General features: G+C 38.8%; 2 protein-coding genes across 2 annotated transcripts in view; both read left to right on the top strand.

Moving 5' to 3' along the window:
• Window positions 1–2,833: 2,833 nt before the first annotated feature.
• RSPH6A (radial spoke head 6 homolog A) lies at window positions 2,834–15,450 on the top strand (the record flags this gene model as incomplete). Its single annotated transcript, XM_081333339.1, has 6 exons — window positions 2,834–3,384; window positions 4,710–4,947; window positions 9,924–10,682; window positions 12,283–12,421; window positions 12,682–12,799; window positions 15,219–15,450. The coding sequence occupies 6 exons, from the start codon at window positions 2,834–2,836 to the stop codon at window positions 15,448–15,450; spliced, it is 2,037 nt and encodes a 678-aa protein (XP_081189465.1).
• A 1,211-nt stretch (window positions 15,451–16,661) lies between these two features.
• CENPE (centromere protein E) overlaps window positions 16,662–20,352 on the top strand; it is a gene marked incomplete at its 5' end in the record, with an annotated part of 73,827 nt that continues 70,136 nt past the window's right edge. The window contains 4 exons of the mRNA XM_081333341.1: window positions 16,662–16,837; window positions 17,520–17,614; window positions 19,398–19,487; window positions 19,565–19,683. Coding sequence (XP_081189467.1) covers window positions 16,662–16,837; window positions 17,520–17,614; window positions 19,398–19,487; window positions 19,565–19,683 — 480 coding nt within the window. The remainder of the gene's footprint in view (window positions 16,838–17,519; window positions 17,615–19,397; window positions 19,488–19,564; window positions 19,684–20,352) is intronic.

Consider the following 20,352-nt stretch of genomic DNA (forward strand, 5'->3'; position numbering starts at 1 on the left):
AATAGAATAGAATAGAATAGAATAGAATAGAATAGAATAGAATAGAATAGGAATAGAATTAGAATTAGAATTAGAATTAGAATTAGAATTAGAATTAGAATTAGAATTAGAATTAGAATTAGAATTAGAATTAGAATTAGGAATAGAATAGAATAGGGAAGGGACCTTGGAGTTCTTCTAGTCCAGCCCCCTGCTCAAGCAGGAGAACCTATACCACCTCGGACAAGTGTCTAGCCTCCTCTTAAAAATCACCAGTGATGGACCGCCCATGATTTCTGGAGGCAAGCTGTTCCACTGGTTAATTGTCCTCACAGTCAGGAAGTTTCTCCTTAATTCTAGGTTGCTTCTCTCTTCGATCAGTTTCCAACCATCGTTGGAAGCAATCTGAATAAATTAAAGATATGACAATTTTCTCCACAAGGCTAAGAAATATGGAAAAAAATATCATCTTACCCAATTGCTTCCTAGACCCTTCATAATAACATTCTTTATTTTACCAACCCATTTAGATTATAACACATGGCAAAGAGTAGGAATTAACATTTTATACCATAATTCTTTGAAGTGGGTGATTCAAATAACCAATCCTCAACACAATTTTCTGGCTCAGTAACTAAAATGACTTGACCAACTTTGGGTATAAGTAAACCTCATTTATTCAGAGCAGACACTATTCCTGAATCATTTTCCAAAGGTGATTTTATACTTTTTCCAATAATGTCAGAATGATAAATTTCTCCTCTTGTTTTAAAAAGAAGCTTAGTAATAGAGAAAAAAATATTTTTTCCCCAGAATTGATTAAGGGGTTTGATGTAAGAATGATGCTATTGGGGGGAAAAATCTTACAATATGTCCCAGTTCAATTCCTTTTCCTGAATAACTGATCCCAGTTAGGACACTGAGCTTGTCGATCAGAAGGTCGGCAGTTCGGCAGGTCGAATCCCGAGTGCCGCGTAACAGAGTGAGCGCCTGTTACTCGTCCCAGCTTCTGCCCACCTAGCAGTTCGAAAGCACGTAAAAATGCAAGTAGAAAAATAGGGACCACTACGGTGGGAAGGTAACAGCGTTCCGTGCGCCTTTGGCGTCTAGTCATGCCGGCCACATGACCACGGAGACGTCCTCGGACAAGCGCTGGCTCTTCGGCTTTGAAACGGAGATGAGCACCAGCCCCTAGAGTCGGAAACGACTAGCACGCATGTGCGGGGGAACCTTTACCTTTACCTTTAACTGCAATAGTATTTTCATGTACATTTCATCCCATGGTAATAATTCAGTTGTATTTCTATAACAGAACACACTATTTTCACTTTAAAAGCTATCCTACCACATTCAACATTTTGTCCCTGGTTGCAGTTACTTTATTTTGTTACTTATTTGAATTTCACACCAGAAAACATCACTGGAATACAACTGCCATCTGCTGGACACATGACTTGCTATATTTTTCTATCAGCTTCTAAGAATGGTTTCAATTCAACCTGGTGGCTACATCAACTCTATATTATGCCAACCTTGAACTTGGAGTGCATTAGTTTCTTGTCAAATGGTTAGACTATCGCTGTTAGTCTTAGTTGTAGAACAGGGTATCCAACATTGGCAACTATATAAATCTTGTGGACTTCAATTCCCAGAATTCTCTAGGCAGCTTGGCTGGCTGGAAAATTCTGGGAGTTGTAGTCCACTTAGTCCACTAGTCTTAAAGTTGTCAAGGTTGGATACCCCTGTTCTACAACTAAGATATTGTAGAATATCTCCTCCCTGCTCTGGACTTTCAAACAAAAGAGGAAATCTATTTACTTTATAAATTAAAAGTACTGTGTTATAGTTGAAAATAGTTTAGTCTTTTCTAACATACTTAGGTCTGGCAGGTAACTTAAATCATTTTATAAAAAATTATCTTTAAGTTTAAAGCATAATGTAAATTTCAGCCCTTTTAGCCAGATATGTTCTCATTGTTCTCATTCTCATATGTTCTCATTCTCATCTTTTAGCCAGATATGTTCTCATTGTTCTATTTGCAAAGTTTTAGCCCCCTTTATCATACATTATTTTACTTGTTCTTCCATCTCATATGTCAACAAAAGGTTATACATTTTAGCAAGAACAGGCTCATCATTAGGGTACCTGTAGCGCCTAATTCAGTATCATCAATCAATTCATAGTTGACTGGAAACTCTTTATAGAGTTTTTGCATAAAATGGGAAAATGCGCTTGTAACTGATGGCTTTGATGATTAAAAATGGACAATAGGAAAAGTGAGAGGGGCTTTTTGTAACCTGAGTCTAAGAGATAATTTTGTTATATTTGATGCAGAAGAAATCAGAATCTTCTTTTTATTGTTTCTCTCCGCACTTTTTAAATTCGTCCTTCTTCCTTTCTTCAATATATTTTATATTAGTGTTGTTTTTATATTTTCTTTAAAGCATACATTAAGAGAGTGATGCCCAATCAACGAAGCAATCTGGCTTATCCAGGACACCCGTTTCTGTCGCCCTGTGTCTCGTTGGGGGAGGCATGCAACGGACCATGCTCACACGACAAACTCAACCATCATGGGGATCAACTCGGTCTGGCTTCACTGCTTGGATAAGCCCAGCAGCTGAATTTCAGCATCGCGAGTAAACAACCAGCACACCTGCCCAAGAGTTTCCTGATGTTACCACTGGCGGCGCCCTTCTCCTCGGCTCTCGGCTGGGCGGAGGTAGGAGCGTCGCAGCCAATCCGCTTTCCCTAGCGACGGTGTCCGGTTGACCTTAGCAACGCTTCGCGCAAACTGCAAAACGCGAAGCGTTTGTGCAAGGCGGCAAAGCCCCGCGCTCGCCCGCTTTACCAAATGGCAGAAACCCCCGAAGAGCAGCCGGTGACCGAAGATGAAATGCCCGGAGCTCTCAACGTGCCCGATGCAGACGACCTCCCCCAAGAGAGTCAGCCGCTGGGCCAGGCCCCAGCTCAGCCCCAACGAAGCGCGACCTACCAGCCCGAGCAGCCGCGGCTGAGCGTCTACGACCAGCAGGAAGGCAGGGGCAACCAGTACCAGCCCCAGCAAGCCAGAGGCGCCCTCTTTCAATCGAGGGGCGTCACGCCGGATTCGAGGGGCGGCGTGTCTTGGCAGCAGCCGCAGCAGATGGGGAGCAGCTTCACCGGAGGCGGGTATCTGGATCAAAGGGCAGGGAGCACTTTCCAAGCCTCGGTATCCAGGAGCAGCCAGATCCTGCAGGCGGAAAGTCACGGCCCTTATCAGTCCCATGAACCTGGGTACCTGTCCCAGCTGGGGACGATGAATTTATATGAAGACCAAATTCCAGATCCGGGTCCTCGGACTCTGGCGATAAAGAATGCAAAAGCCTACCTGTTGCGAACGAGCGTCAAAACGGGCGTCAGCTTGTGAGTAGGAGCAGAAAGGGACACACACACACACACACACACACACACACACACACACACACACACCCCTTGGCCAGGAAACCTGTTCCGCGGGCGCCCATGGTTCGCGGGGGAAAAAGAAAGAAAAGAAATTGCATACAGTATTGGGTTCACCTACCATGCTCTGTTTAACTTTTGTGTCTGTGGAAAGCCAGCCATTGTTGAGTTTTCAAGCAACAGCAGTTAAACCAGAGTTTAACATATGAACCAACAGGTGCATTCCAGAGCTGGATTGGGAAGCCAGGGCCACGAAAACTTAAAAAGTTTCGTGATCGCTGCTGCAAGAAGCCTGACCGGACACTAGATGGCAGCAAAGAGATAAAGGAAACTTCAGCCTTTACATAAAGACCCTGATATTTGCAAATTTATCGGGTCTGGTAAATTTGCAAAATCTGTAACTCCAAAAGTTACACAAATTAATCTCGTTTATCTCCAAACTCTTTGTTTAAAAATATCACTCCCTCCCAGCTTTAAATATTATAAAGGAGCACTGAGCTTTTAAACACATTCAAGCTGAACGATAAGTTTTCAAAGCTGTCATTGGATTCGCTTGCTTGAGTTGTGTGGCCTGTCTTAAACAATACATTTCATAACTCTACTATAAGGGGCAAATATCTGCATCACTACTAAATGACAGCAAATAGTTTTCAATATCTTTTTACTCAGGGCTTTTTTTGTCATAGAACGCTCAGAACGGAGTTCCGGCACCTTTTTTGGATGGAACCTTGTAGGGTAGGCAAGGCAGGTTGTATGACGTGTGAGTTCCGGCACCTTTTTCTTTTACAAAAAAAGCACTGCTTTTACTGATATTCAAATATCCTTTGAAACCCTAAATTTGTTATGGCACACCTGTGGGATTTTGCCATAAGAATAGTTGATGGCTGCATCAACTATTACCTTAAGAATTGGTCACAGACCATAAAGGCTTATATCATTATTTATTTACAATTACAGGTATATTCTGTGTTTTGTACAGGTGCTCAACACAGTGTGCATAATGTTCCCACTTATTTCTTCTCCCTTTGAGATTGGTTGAGTTGGGACAAAGTTTCTCTCCCAAAGTCACCCCACACTTTTGTGATGGAGGATGAACTAAAAGCTGGTCCTCTGTGCTCTGAGCCCAGCATCTTAACCATAATAAAGTTTGTTAAGTCTTCAAGGTGTCATAGGACTTCTTCTTTGACAAATGACTGATTTTAAAGCTAATGAAGTAACATGGGAGAGAAATGAGCCAATGATTGGTGGCAGTAGTTGATCAATAACAGTTTTTTTTCATAACTGCATAGGTATGACCATCTTTCCGACATGTTGGCAAAGATTCTCGAAGAGCGGCCTGAAAATCCAGCAGATATAATTGAGAACATCAGTAAGGATATAAAGTGTGCTCGATTCCAAAAGAAATTGGATACCCTCCGAGATGAATTTGAAAAACATCCAACCTTTGAATTGGCTGAAATGTACAAAACTCTGTTCCAGAGGGCTGGTGGTGGAGATGGCGCAGATCAAGAACCAGAAGAGGAAATGGTGAGTTCCAATACAGGCAGTTCCTCACTTACAGCCACAACTAAGCCCAAAATTTATATTGCTAAGTGAAACATTTGTTAAATGAGTTTTGCCCCATTTTATGACCTTTCTTGCCACAGTTGGGGGTTTTTTTAATACAAGTTTTATTGATTTTTAGTTTTACATCCAGGTATTTATGAAGCAATATGGTGGTTGGGTAGTTAAAAGTAAACAACAGTAAATAACAAAGTTATTTGTAGGTAGGTCAAGTTACATCCACAATAATTCCCTCTCCGATTCCCTTAGTTATGATAGCAGAGTCAAATTAACCAAATTAATACATTTCTAATTATAACACAATCAATTAGAACAATTTTCAATATATTTTCACATATACATATCCATGTCCTGTTTTTACGTTTTACCTAATTGGAATGAGATATTCCGAACTAGCCTATAATATATAAAATAAAACTCAATTTTCCAGTAGCCCACATTTCCCCATTTCATTATATAGTAATTATCCTGTCTAAAATACATATATTGTTCATTTCACTGCATTCTTACGTTATACAAATTTATTCTATTTAACATCTTAATAGTTCACTAATTATTGAGAAAATATCTTTTGTTGTACCCTTCCAAATTCTGTAATATAAGTCAATTCTAATAGCTAACTTTCCTTTCCTTTAAAGGTCTAAAGGTTAAGTATAAAGTCAATGTGTATCTTTTAAAGTTTCCCCTTAGCCCATTAAGAAATTTTTTTTAGCTCTGTCATTACAACAAATATATTCTATTTAACATCTTAGTAGTTCATCCATTTTTAAAATAATATCTTTTATTATATCATTGCAAATTCTATAATATAATTCAAAGTTATGTTCTGATAGCTAATCTATTTCATTATATAATAATTATCATATCTGAAATACAAACATATGCTATTTGCCATCCTTACAATTCATCTATAGTTAAAGTATATTTTATTATTTGTAGCATTCCCTTAAAAATCTAGATCCTAAATATAGACTCAGTTTATATCTTTTAACAGTTGAGAGAAAAAAATTAAGCTTTATTATTGCAAGTCCTAACACTTACAACAGAAAAAGAAGAAAAATTCATTTAAATCTAATTCTAGCTTTCTTTTTGTGCCAGGCAGCTTCCATATCGTTGCCTTTAGCTTCTCAAGTGTGTCTCCCTTTCTTCCTACACACAGTGTTTGAATCCAGGGAGACCATCCATTTATCAATTTTTCATAGAGAGTGACCCCTTTGTAGTCATTAAATTTTTGGTCCAGTAAATCCAATCTCCATGTTTAGCATAGTGCAGTTGTTCTTAGTTCACTCTGGTCTTCTTCTTTCAAATCCATCTGGCTTAAGTAAGAGGTCATGGCTGGTGTTGTAAATATTGTTTGGTTGGTTGAAGTCTTGGTGTACTGTATTTGAAGGCCTTTGGCATCCTCCATCTTAGTATTGCTTTCTTCAGCTTCTGTTGCTTGTTGGATTGTAGGTTTTATAGTTGAAATCAAAGTTTGAGCTTCAATGCTCTCAGTAGATTGTACTTGTTATACTTTAAAGTCCCCTGTTTTGTTGTTAAATTCCTCATCCTCTGTTCGTTTTTGGATTGTCAATTCATCAATTGAAGTAAGAGTCTCATTTGGTGAGTTTGTGCTATCAAATTTGTCTTCTGAGTCTGGCTTTTATTTCTGCGGTCATTGCCAAAATTGTATCAAGTATGAGTTTATAGTCAAGTGGTGGGATATATTCTTCCATTTCTTTAATATTTTACAGATAGGCTTTTAGTGGAGGCTATTGTAATAAAAGTCAATAAATGTCCACCTCTACTATTCCTAAAGGTTGTTTTCAGTCCCAGGTGTTCCCAATTTTTATCTTTAAAGATAATGTCAAGGACAAATTGTTACAGCCAGGTCTCAGAGTAAAAAAAAAGTTTACTTGCTATATCAGGTTTCGCTACAAGATGTCCTCAATAACATGTACAATCCTTTTGCAGAGTATACTAAAGTGCAGATTTAAATTATTCTTCGAGGGAAGTACATGTTTGCTGTATAGCAGAGATAGGCAATTTTCTATCTTTGAAATATTTCAAATTTTTGCTGCCATCAGCTCCAACCAACATGGCTATGGCCATGTACCCCAAAATTTGGAAGGTGTAAGATTGACTGCTCCTACAGATTTGGCAGACGGGTATGATATCTGAGGTAGAAATCTGACTGAGGATTGGGACGGGCCTGTAGATCTTATATTGCTTTCTAAATCAACCTGTGTGCATTTGGAGCAGGGGTCTTCAAACATGGCCCTTTTATGACTTGTGGACTTCAATTCCCAGAATTCCTCAGCCAGCAACCCTGATTTGGAGCATACTAAATTGGATAAGGCAGATCAAAGGATAACATTATAAATCAGGGAAAGTGTTCTCATTCTGCAGAAAGAACTGATAGTGTTATCTTCAGCCTGGTTCAGAATTAATTGCTCATATTAACTTCTGGTCAATCTATGAGGACTAACTGGCACATTTTCTTTGATTGGGAACACATCCTTCATTTTCAGTTGTTTTAAAACTATACAAAGGCTCATCTATCCACATTTGAAACTGAAAATCTTGTTTTTCTTCCCATTTAGTTGCAGTTATTGCCAGGAGCAGCAATATCTGCCCAAATCAAAGTTATTAATTTAAAAAACCACAACCTTGCATGATAGGAGTCAATCACAAATAAAACAAAGTTCATAAGAGCTAAGAACAGTTAAAGCAGTTTTGCCAAAGTACCCTTTTTCCCTTTTCTTTAATAATAGAAAACAGCAATATAAGGTACAAGACAATATAAACTCTTTAACAGTCTCTGAACATAAAACAACAGTGCCATTCAGAAAGAAAAATTGATCACTTCCTGTTATCCAAAAAGTCTGTTCAAACAAATACATCTTAAACTGATAATCTCCAAAACAATAACTTAAGAGAAAGGGAATTGCGTATCAAGATACTTGATATTAAGAATAAATCTTTCCATTTACTATATAAATAATTGTTGGCAGACATGGAACTGTCAAGTGGATTCCATTAGATTTTAGTTAGGCAGATTTGTAATGAGTCAGGTACTCTATATTATATGTTGTTTGGGATCTTTATTCTCAGCCTTCTTTCCACTGTTTTTGAAATCAGGCTAATATATCTACACATACCGATAGAATCCAAAGTTAAAAATAGGGTAATGTTAGTAGGTAATAAAAAGCAGTCCCAAGACCTTCATGGTAATAGGCTTAATTAGTGTTGTAGAAAAGGGATAAATAAATAGATAAAAGATAGACAAACCTCCTACGTGTAGCCCTCGACTTATGACCACAAATGAGCCTAAAATTTCCATTACCAAATGAGACATTTGTTAAGTTAGTTTTGCCCATTTTACGACCTTGCCACAGTTAAGTGAATCACTGCAGTTGTTAAGTTAGAAACACGGTTGTTAAGTGAACCTGGTTTTCCCCATTGGCCTTGTTTGTCAGAAGGTTGCAGAAGATGGTCACATGACCCCAGGACACTGCAACCGTCATAAATATGAACTAGTTGCCAAACATCCAGATTTTGATCATGTGATTTTACAATGGTCATAAGTGTGAAAAATGGTCATAAGTCACTTTATTCGGTGCTTTTACAACTTCAAACGGTCATTAAATGAACAATTGTAAGTTGAGGACGACTTACATCAGTATATCTCAAGAAGATACATATTCATTCACAGATATAGTACATAAATGTGGCATTTTCTACATAATTTTCATCAACCATTCAATAGGGTTTGCACCAAGGGTTGATCATAAGTTTCATAAACTGTTTGGTAGGTTTGTACCATGTTGGTCAGCTTGATCAAAAGGAATAATGTCTGCTACTCCAATTAATGCAATAAAATATTCAGGATGGAGCCCCACATTGTATCCTTGCACACAGTAATTTTTCAGACCTACTCACTGCAGTGAACATTACATGGGAGGAAAGTTTCAAGACTGTGTATTACTTGTGAGTAAATCCTATTAAATTCAGGACACTGGATTAAATTATAAATGAGTTTGGGATTGCTCCAGTAAAAATAAATGTGTCATGGTTCCGATAAATGAAACCCATCAAAAGAACTTTGAGGCAAAATTCTTCCTTAAAAAACATTTATTCGGGAAACAAAGCATCGGCACTACATAGTTGAACCCAAAAACTAAATTCTCTTCCCCCAGATACAAAGTAACAAAGTGCAATTCCCACCCCCAATAAGCTGTCATAAATCACATTCCCCAATTAGCTTAAAGCACGGGCTTTCTCCTCAGCTCCTCAGCCTGCCAAAACGTTATCAGCTTGTCCTTGGGCTCCCACAGCAGCATTATTATTATGGCTAGCTGAGCTTACATCTCACCCACCCACCCACCCCCGAGCTGCACCTGATTTCTAAAAGCAAGAAAAAGCATGTTAAAGGTGAAGAGAAAATGGCTGCATTTTCATCAGTTGTCAGAGCAGGAATATCCAATGTTAGCAGTGTTGACAAAATGCTTATATGGGTAGTCCTTGACTTACAACACAACTGAACCCAAACTTTCTGTTGCTAAATGAGACATTCATTTAGTGAATTGTGACCCATTTTATGACCTATCTTGTCACAGTTGTTAAGTGAATCGCTACACTTGTTAAATTAGTGACCCAGTTGTTAAATGAATCTGGCTTCCCCACTGACTTTGTCAGAAGGTTACAAAAGGTGATCAGATGACCCCAGGACCCTGCAACCATCATAAATATGAGTCAGTTGCCAATCATCTGAATTTTGTTTACATGACCATGGGGATGCTGCAATGGTCATCACTGTGAAAAGCGGTCATGTCAGTTTTTTCAGTACCTTTGTAACCTTGAACAGTCAATAAATGAACTGTTGTAAGTTGAAATAATCATACTATACAATAAAGACTATTCCACTGTTATGCTTTCTAACTGAAGATTTTTCCCCTTAGCCAGAAACTCCTCTACCCAATATAATGGAGATGGCCTACTATTTTGAACAGGCTGGAATTGGTTTGAGCTCAGAAGAATACTATCATATATTCCTCGGCCTCAAACAGCTGGTTTCCACTCATCCAATTCAGACATGTCGCTTCTGGGGCAAAATCTTAGGTATTGAAGCCAACTATATTGTAGCTGAAGTCGAATTCCGTGAAGGAGAAGAAGAGGAAGAAGCAGAAGAAGAGGAAACTGGTGAAGAAGGACTGAAAGAAGGAATGGAGGTCAGGGATGAAGATGAAGAAGAAGATGAAGAAAAAGATGAGCCACCAAAACCCAACTACAAGCCACCACCAGTAATACCAAAAGAAGATTATCGGACCGGTGCTAATAAATACACTTATTTTGTTTGCAGTGAACCAGGCAAACCTTGGGTGAAATTACCCCAAGTGACTCCTACTCAGATAGTGAATGCCAGGAAAATTAAGAAGTTCTTTGTGGGAAAGTTAGATGCTGCCATTGTGAGCTATCCACCTTTCCCAGGAAATGAGAGTAATTATCTGAGGGCACAGATCGCCCGCATTTCAGCAGCAACACGGATCAGTCCACTTGGGTTTTATCAGTTTGGAGAAGAAGAAGGAGATGAAGAAGAAGAAGGCGGAGCTGGAAAAGACAGTTATGAAGAAAATCCTGACTTTGAACCCATTCCTGTGCCAGAGTTGTTGGATACCCTTTCAAACTGGGTGCATCACGTACAGAATATTTTAAAACAGGTATGCTTAGCAAAATTTACACTTGTTGCTAAGTGGTGTAAAAAAAAGTTTCAGAAACCCAGTACAGCTGTAGCATCTATCAATTACAACTCTAATAATTTTTCATTTCTTACACAGTCCAGAAAAAAAATCTTCCATAATTTTTTCCATAATTGAAATTAATGAATAAGGATGGAAAGCTTTAATGGCTGTGGCTTCCTTGGTATTATAAGTGCTTTACATGCTCAATAAAAACATAAGAAAACCAACACAAAATAACCTCTTTTCAGCTTGTGTTCTCCAAGCATTCATTCTAAAAAGCATCAGAAATTGTACAATGCTGGAAATAATACAATAAATTATTATCAAAAAGCCACCAGTTCCCTAATCTGCCAATATTTATGTATATAGATCTTTCTATTGATGTGATCTGCCTTTCACCTGTTACTTGCATTGCACTGTTCATAATATGAAATAGATGTAAGATTGTGATAGGGAATAAGTGCAGGACACTCAGCTTAACTTTATTTAACTATGCTGTGTAGTTTATTTAAGTTATGGAATAAGATATATATTGATGTTCCTGGAAAGTGACTATTTCTGCTCTAACTTAAAGCAATGAAAATATTATCAGAATGATGGCAATGGGATAATAATTATACATCTATATGATGGTTTTACATAATTATCCTTAATGTACCATAATTCACAAGGTATGCAATTAGGTTTTTGTAGTATTCAGAGCCAAGCAAGAATGTTTGGATGTCCGTTATTATCTTTTTATATATATGAGTAGTCCTTGACTTACAGCCATAATGGAGCTCAGAATTTCCTTTGCGAATCAGGAGGGTCATAAATCTAGGCATCCACATTACCAGACCTGACTTTTTTGCAGCAATCATTAAGTGAACACTATGATCATTAAGTGAATAAATGTATTCCTATGAGTGTTTTTTTTTCCTGGAAATCAGCCAAAAGGATAGAAAACATCAAAACATTATAAATCACGGTCATGTGACTGAAGAACACTGCAACCAGCCGTAATGGTGAGCCTGTTGCTGCATGTCCGAAAATGGTCAAATGACTGCATGTGTGCAGCCATTAAAACTTCACAACTAGGTCCTAAGTTGCTAGGGAGGGAAGGGGTCCATTGTAACTTGTTAAGAGAGCGGTTGTTAAGTGGGGACTATCCGTATAACTCAAGACGGTGAACATACCTTACACTCTTGCCTCCTATTTTGTCCCCCCAATCACCACCCTGTGAGGTGAGGTGGGCTGAGAGAGCCCAAAGTCACCCAGCCAGCAGTAGGCACTGGACAACAAAAATCTATCCACTTTTAAATAGGAAGCCTGATTGAAGATATTTCATAAATCTCATATGTTTATCAGAACATTCCCAATTATATTTGTCATACATATATGACCAGAAAATGTTCCATACACTCAGGTACAGCATTATTTCAAAATACCAGGCAGATCACTGATCCTGCAAAAGCCCAATTGAGGAGAGCTAAGATAAGGCACTGGAGACATCCAGTGGAAAGAAGTGTGGCATATGAAAAAAAGTGTAGGCAAATGAAAAAGTCATTGGCCTTGCTAACTCTGGTTCCTTTGGGTGCAGGGGCGCTGTACCTGGGTTAATCCCTATCAAAAATCAGAGGAAGAGGAGGAAGAGGAGGATGAAGAAGAGAAAGCAGAAGAACCAGAAGAGTTACAAGAAACAGGACCTCCTCTTCTCACACCACTCTCTGAAGATGCAGGTAACACAGCAAAAACCTCACCTGGCTGATTCTCTTTTCTTCTTCAGTTTGGAGAACATGGATGCTTTGGCCAGTGAGAAAGCAGATGATGGTCAACATCTGAGTGATTTTGTTAAATCAACTCATTACATGGTTCATAATTAACTTTTTAATAGAACAACATATTTTTCTATAGCTTCTGATCTTTTTCTGTAAGTTTTACCCCGACATAATTGGTACAAAATAGTTCTGAAATCCCAAAATCGATTTGTTCTTAACAGATATTCAAGGCACCACTCCATGGTCTTCTGAAGCTTCAACACATTTAGTTCCTCAATATGCCCTTGCTGTTCTTCAAGCTAACTTGTGGCCTGGAGCATACTCCTTTGCTATTGGAAGGTAGGCAATAAGGATCAATGTAACGTTTTGATTGTTTCCTGTCATAAGATCTCTGTTTTGTAATTTTCCATCTTAAACAATGGTTGATTTCCTTATTTATAGAGAACTGACAAGATACTGTTTCTATAGAGTTTTCACTAAAATCAAGCCAGTGGCATCTACCGAGAACTGTAAACATTCATCTTTTCCACAACAAAATTTGGGATCAAGCTAAGCAATTTTGTATACATGAATATAATACAATGCATCCTTTAATCCTTCCTTTTTCAAGCTACAAATTGTAGCGCTGATCTGTTAGAAACAAATTAAGAAGCGCAGGATTCATTCTCTGTCCATCTGCAAGATAATTCTCTGAAAACAGGACAGAATAGGATGGAACTTGCTGTGGGAATCAGAAGCCAATCTTCAAAATAGGTTGCATCCAGCCAGTGTCTACAAAGAAAAAAGTCCAGGAAAAATACTCCAGTAAATCCATATAGGTTAAGGTAGAGAGCAAGGAAGATGACTTTGACAGAGATATGCAGAAGCTGTTGCCTGGGCAAAAAGGGATGAAACATTTCCTAAAAGTCCACAATAACCAGATAACATTCAAAATTATTCAGCAAACACCTTCCTAATTCATTGAACTAAAAGAAGGAGGTACAATGCAGACGTACAAAATTTTGCTATTTCAGCCAATCTCATTAAAAGTAACTTAGTCTTCGTGTTGATTGGATTTCCTGATCTAGTATACCTAGTGGGGCCAACTACTCCAGTCTAACCCCCCCTCCCACCTCTTTTCTAATTCCATGACACAGAGGGGAGCACTGTCTATATTTTCCAGTACACTGACAAAACACCCTTATATGTAACTTATTTAACATATGGCATAGATCAGTACTGGCGAATCTATGGCACGCGTGCCAGAGGCGGCACTCAGAGCCCTTTCTGTGGGCATGTGCACCATGCCCCGGAAATGGCAACTGTCCCTCCTCAACCAGTTGCCTGCTAACTCGCCAAGGCCCCATGTGGCTGGATGCATTCCGGCATGGCTGATTTCCCCCCCTCCGTCCCATCCCTCCTGATCTCACATGCTCTCCTTTTCCCAGGCATGACCCACTGCATCGCCTCCTCAGCTGTCAGCCGGCTATCCAGCTCAGAGGCGGCTTCTTTGAACTGCTGGCGGTGGGCTGCGGAGCCCAAGAGTGTGCTGGTCGAGGGGCCAGCAGGCTGTGGCTGCTGACAGACACCGTAGACCTCCATGCGCTCGCTGGCCTCTGTGTGCAGGGGCTGATGGTGTCAGGCAGCAGCTGCCTCAGCCCTTGCCATGCACCATGGCACTGGCACCCCTGCCCTGCCTCACCTCACTCCACAGGAGGAGCCTCTTGCCCACCGCCCCACCTGCCAGAGACCCCCTGGATCTCCCCCAACCCTGCCCGCCCCCCCCCGCACAGGCGTTCCTCCCCAGCAACATTGAGGTGACCACACCCACCTTGGCCACATCCACCCAATCTGCCATGACCACAACAGCCACGCCCACCCAGCACCCGGCAATAAATAAGTGGGTTTTGGGTTGCACTTTGGGCACTCGGTCTCTAAAAGGTTCGCCATCACTGGCATACATGTAACATTAGGGGAGGTCTTAACTTTCGTTGGTATAGAACTGGAAAGGATTGCAGAAGCCACGATTTTCCTACCTATTCTTTCCAACTGAACATAATGCAGGGAATAAATTATATAAAATGATTGGAATTATTGCCTTGCCTTCACCAGCACAACAACCTTCTGAAAACTGAACAGAGTGGGACCAAATTTGGGGTGAAGCTGTCTAAAGAAAGGTTAGATTTTTAAAAACATGTGAATCTGAATTGAGGGTGTGAAGAAAAAATCCAGAAAAAAACCCTCCAGTGAATCTCAATGGAAGAAGCACACCTTTATTTTAAGTCCCCCTCCTTCCCAGGCATGTAACTTAGCCTGGATGAATTATTAAGAAATTACAAAGAATTCCCAAAGCCATTTTCTACACGCTTTCCTCAACTTGTTCACACTAAAGCCTAACTAGTTGTACACCAATATACATGTTTTGTTGACAGCTAACAAGCTGCCAGTTGTGTAAGCAGAGGAATACCACTGAGTATTTTTAAAAGTATAATCAACGCATCTCTTTTCTGAGAATGGACTTCTTTGAAGAAAATTTGAATAGATGTTCTGCCACGTACACAAAATAGGCAAAGGAGAAAACCTGGTAAGATATACAGTATCAGTTTTTCCCCTTCTGGCACATTCCAGAAGGGTCATGTTGGATAGAAATTCTGAGGTTTGGAAGTCCCAACTTAATCAGGAAAGAGTGATATACATTGGGGGGGAGGGACTGGAGGAAAGAGGCATCACTAATTAGATGTGCATTTTTAATAACGTTAGGATCTTCTGCTTCTTTTAGGAAATTTGATAACATTTACATTGGCTGGGGTCACAAATACAGTCCAGAAAATTTCAACCCTTCATTGCCACCCCCAGTGCAGAGCGAATATATTATTGGACCTGAAGTCACTGAAACACTTGATCCAACTGTGGAAGAAGAAATGGCGCTCAAGGCTGCACAAGAGGAGGCACTGGAAGCAGAAGAAATGGAGGAAATGGAGGAGGAGGAAGATGAGGACGAGGATGATTAAGCTCAAAATACTGCTATAATAGTTTTTGTTAAGGATAAACTTTTCTACATCTGTATTCTGATACACTATTGTATAATACATTATTTGTAGTACTTTTGATGAGTAAATTAAAAATAAAACTTTGAAATAGCATTTTTTTAAAAAAGCAGTTTGGAATAGCAACAAATCTCAATTTTGAATTAAATTTGTTTCCAGCAGTTGCAATATATGACCAAGACAAAAAAGAGCAATGTTTCTTAATAGCTTATTTTTTATTTCAAGAAGGAAACAATTCCTTAAATATGGAACTTGTGGCAATCTTAGATAATCTAACTCACAAACCTTGCTTAAAACCAGATGCAACAAGATAAAATGGTGATATTGTATGTTCATAAGCCAGTTTTTCACAAATATGAGATGTAAGTCCACATAATTCCAAAGAAAACATTTTACACAAATTTTTGCCTTATTTTCCAAGCTCGTCCTCTTGCACTATAAATCCATGCCTTTTTACCAGACGCAATAATAGACAATCAATCAGCCAAGTTAATTTTTTTATTTTGTTACAAGGTTACTTCGGATTACACATCTAACTACAATAGCATTTCAATTTGACCTGTTATGCTAATGTAACTTATTTGGCCTTCTGATTCTCTCCATCACGCAATCCCAGAAGTTTGGTTTAGCAAACAATGATATACTGACCATAGCTAGGCATGATCAGTTAACACAGCCATTATTTGTAAATTGGCAACTGACAGAGGAAGTGGGGACACTATCTGAACCAACCCCCAAATTGGGGCATCATTAAGACTGAAAGACAACCAGCTGGAGTCCCACGGACCTCTTGGCGCACTCTTGCTGTTTTCTGGTCTACGAGACAAAAGCGGCTTCTTCCAGACTCAACTCGCCTGCACTGAAAACCATCTAAAGCCCTCTCGTTTTGCAGAGGTTAAGTTTTTAACTCTATCACTATTGCCACTTTTTTGTAAAGGAAAATAATATGAGATCTCTCTCTCTCTCTCTTTAGAGAGAGAGAGAGAGAGAGAGAGAGAGAGAGTATACATATATATATATATCCTTGTTAATTTTTCACACTTCAGGAAGAAAAATGATCGGAATCCGTGCAATAATGACTTCTCATATATAACGATTAATTTACATCCTTCCTTCCTTACCACCCGACAAGAGCGTGGATCCATTCGCCCTTTGCTACAACCCTCTGTGGAATAATGGTTCAGTCCATCTTGGGCGGAAATGGTTGCCTCACTAACCGACCAATCAGAAGAGACCTGGGAGAAAATTCAAATACTGAAGCTCAATTTAAAAAGAAGAGTCCTAAGAAGGGAAGCAAGATGGAGGAGGTTGGTGTTACCGTTTGCGTGAGAGTACGGCCACTAATTGCAAGGTGGTTTTATTTTGTTATTATATTAGATATAGATTATCGCTGGTTGCCTTTTTTATTTGCTGTTTCGGGGTCTTTGATCGTCAGTTTGGTAGCCTGCTTTTCCTCTAATTCAGTGTAGCGTTTGTAGGATTCTCATTTCCAATTTTCCCTTGTAGTACGGAACTTATAAAAGTAAGTTAAGCAGAGGGAGAGGCAGAGAAGGAAGGAACTGGCTTTATCCAGTATATAGGGAGGGAATAAACCCCACCCCTTCCCCCTTCCGGGGGTCAGTATGGTGAAATGTTTTAATATTAACTATGATCTACATGATTTGGATTCAGGTCTAACATATCTGTTCTATCAAGTTTTCCCCAAAATGTTTCTCTGTCTGAAATGCACTCATTATGGAGAAAATCTATCTGGTTACTAAGAATGAACACAGACTTGACGGCACATAATCTGAAATGCACCAGAAGACTCCTAATCTCCATTATTCCCATTTATAATTGGGTAAAACGTAACTCTGTATACTCTTTCTCATGTTAGTTTACACACCAGCTGAGAGCGTAGTATGCATTTTCCAGAAGTTTTGATATACCAGAGTGAGATCTTAAAGCTCATTAAGGGGCATATCGGTTTAAGGGAAAAGGTTTTTTTTATTCCTGAAATCGACTGACCTGAAAACCCTGATTTGTTTTTTAAGAGAAAATGAAGACCTTGATGAAAAAGGACAGGTTTCGTGGAAAAGTGAAGACTGTACTGTATCACAAATAGATGGAACCAGGTCATTTGTCTTTGGTAAGCTTTGATAACTCATGAAATGTGTATTTGTGTGATTTTCAGCATGAGTATAGTAATGTACTAATTACTGTAGTAATTATACTATATACTATACATTAGTATATAGTATATACCTAGTACTATATTACTATAGTAATATAGTAAGTAAAGTAATAGGAGAATTTATAAATGGAATGTCTTGATTAATTAAAAATGCCATATTAAATTTAGTAACTAACCCTCCTGATCTTTATGCATTTTCTGTGTGTACAGCAAATGCATACTGATTTTTTTTTTTAGGAAACGCATTGAATACAATTCATTATTTCGGTAATCTAACCTAGTCTGTTTCTCTGGTGGCTAAAGGAACGAAGGGAGTATGTCACTCTTCTTTCTATGCCCAGAACAATGTTTCTTGTAAATGTAAGGATGAATAATAATATTTTGACTTATTTAGTTGCAATGCATGCGTTGTTATACCTTCTGTTACTTGTGTTCATGCTACCTTCTATATTACCTTTAATTTTTTTACCTCCAAGAAGTAGCTGTTTTTTGTATCTATTAGCTCCAAAACCCAGGAAACTATGAGTTCTAGACTTGGGCACAATAGTTGTTTGGGTGTCAGTGGGTTGCCACTTTTTCTTAGCCCAACCCATCTCACAGCATTGTCATTGTGGAGAAAAGATTAGTAGATAAGATAGGAACAGTAGGTTTGCCTACTGATGACAAATAAAGGTGAGACAAAAAGTTAATTAATCCAAAAGATGAGTAATTTTTTCTATTGATGCTTAAACATCAGAAGACCCCTTCTTGGAATATGGTAGATTTTTATAGAGGCCATCATTTTGGTAATACATTTGTTACTTTTCTCCTTGTTGGGCAACCTAGTTTTGTCTCTTGAGTTTTGCCACTAAACTTCATAACTGTTAAGATTGCTGCTCTGTTGTTCTATTTTCAGCGATTTTTTAAAATTACAAATGAGGTTTTCCTGTTCTTTAAGTTTTTATCTCTTTTTCAGTTTTCCTGCTCTCAAACTGATTTCGTTTTTCAGTAATTCCTTTTCTGGAAATTTTCAGATCACAATTTTTGTTCTTCTGTCTCTGGTGAACTTTCATACATTTTCACTTGTCTTCAGAAAGATGAACACAGTCCATTTCCCAGGTTATATTCAGAATAAAAAACTATGTATTAAATGTAATACTGTATGAAAGATAATACCTGTGATTAGCATAAACCAAATAAGTATACAAATGCTAATACCAATAGGCCATTCACAATTGTTGCTCATTCATTATTGGCATAATACATCCTCAAGCAATTGGTTTTGAAAAGCTGAGTGTGCAAAGCTGCTTCAGTTTACAAAGTACTCTAGTCCTTGTCTTACAACCACAATTGAGCCCAAAATTTGTTTTTAAGGAAGACAAGTAAGTTTTGCTCCATTTTACAACCTTTCTTGCCACAGTTGTTAAGTAAATCACTGCAGTTAAGTTAATAACATGATTGTTTAGTGAATCTGGCTTCTGATTGACTTTGGCTGTTACAAGATCACATGACCCCCAGGACACTGCAACTGTTGTAAATATGAGTCAGTTGTTAAGCGTCCAAATTCTGATCCTGTAACTGGGGGATGTGGCAACGGTCGTGTGAAAAATGATCATAAGTTGCTTTTTTCAATGTCATTGTAACTTCAGATAGTCACTAAATAAATGGTTGTAAATCAGGGAGTACCTGTATTAAGTCTGATGATTTTCAGGGACTGGGCACAGTATCTACAAATTAAACTTTCTGCTTTCTTTTGAAGATCGTGTGTTCCACTCCAACAATAGTACAAAGGAAGTCTACCAAGGTGTGACTGCTCCTATTATCAAGTCAGCGCTTCAAGGATATAATGGTACCTTAAATAATCATCCTTGTGCATATTTTTGCATGCGGCTATTCATTTGAACTAATCATTCTGCTTATTTTTAGGGACTATTTTTGCTTACGGTCAGACAGCTTCGGGCAAAACATACACAATATTGGGTACCAAAGATAGTCCAGGTATCTTACCCATGGCAATTAATAATGTCTTCGATACTATCTGCAGTGTAAGTGATTCTACTTCATGTTTATATTTCAGCTAACCAATGCTTTTGCAGAAATAAATATGACTGGTATTGAAACTGCAGATGTGAGTTTCTAACTTCTCATGCCAGCATTTTACAGGCTGTATCTCATGATTGTCATCCCAGAGGCTACAAGAAAAATGAATGGAGGGTTATCAGAGAGTCCCTCCCTCTGGTTTCCCAGCTCCATGCAAAAAATACGCTGAGTTCAAAGCAGCTTTCCAGAGCCCATTGTAGAAGCTGTGAATGTTCTTTTGATTTAACATTACTTGTGTATCTTTTAAAGGCGTAATCAGAGAGGCTTCTGTGTAAAGCTCTGGCCATTTGTCCCAAGCTACAGTGTGCACAGAGGCTTATTGTGGAAGAGAGGCTGGGGGTATATCAAGGGGGGCTGCCAGAGCCAAATTCAAACTGCAATATGCTCATAACTGTCATTGGAAAGGGCGCTCATCTGCTCACAAAGAGTTGGAGTCATAGTGATCGTATTGGAAGTTCTAGCTAAAGAAATGTGGAGTAAACTCATTGGTTTGCTTTCAGATGTAACTAGCCATACTTGGAAAATAATTTTGCATGAATGCCCACAATACAGGTTGTCCTTGATTTACAACCATAATTGGGGCTGGAATTTCCGTTGCTAAGCAAGGCAGTTAA

The sequence above is a fragment of the Vipera berus genome (assembly GCF_964194415.1).
Source record: "Vipera berus genome assembly, chromosome: 7".
Lineage (NCBI taxonomy): Eukaryota > Metazoa > Chordata > Lepidosauria > Squamata > Viperidae > Vipera > Vipera berus.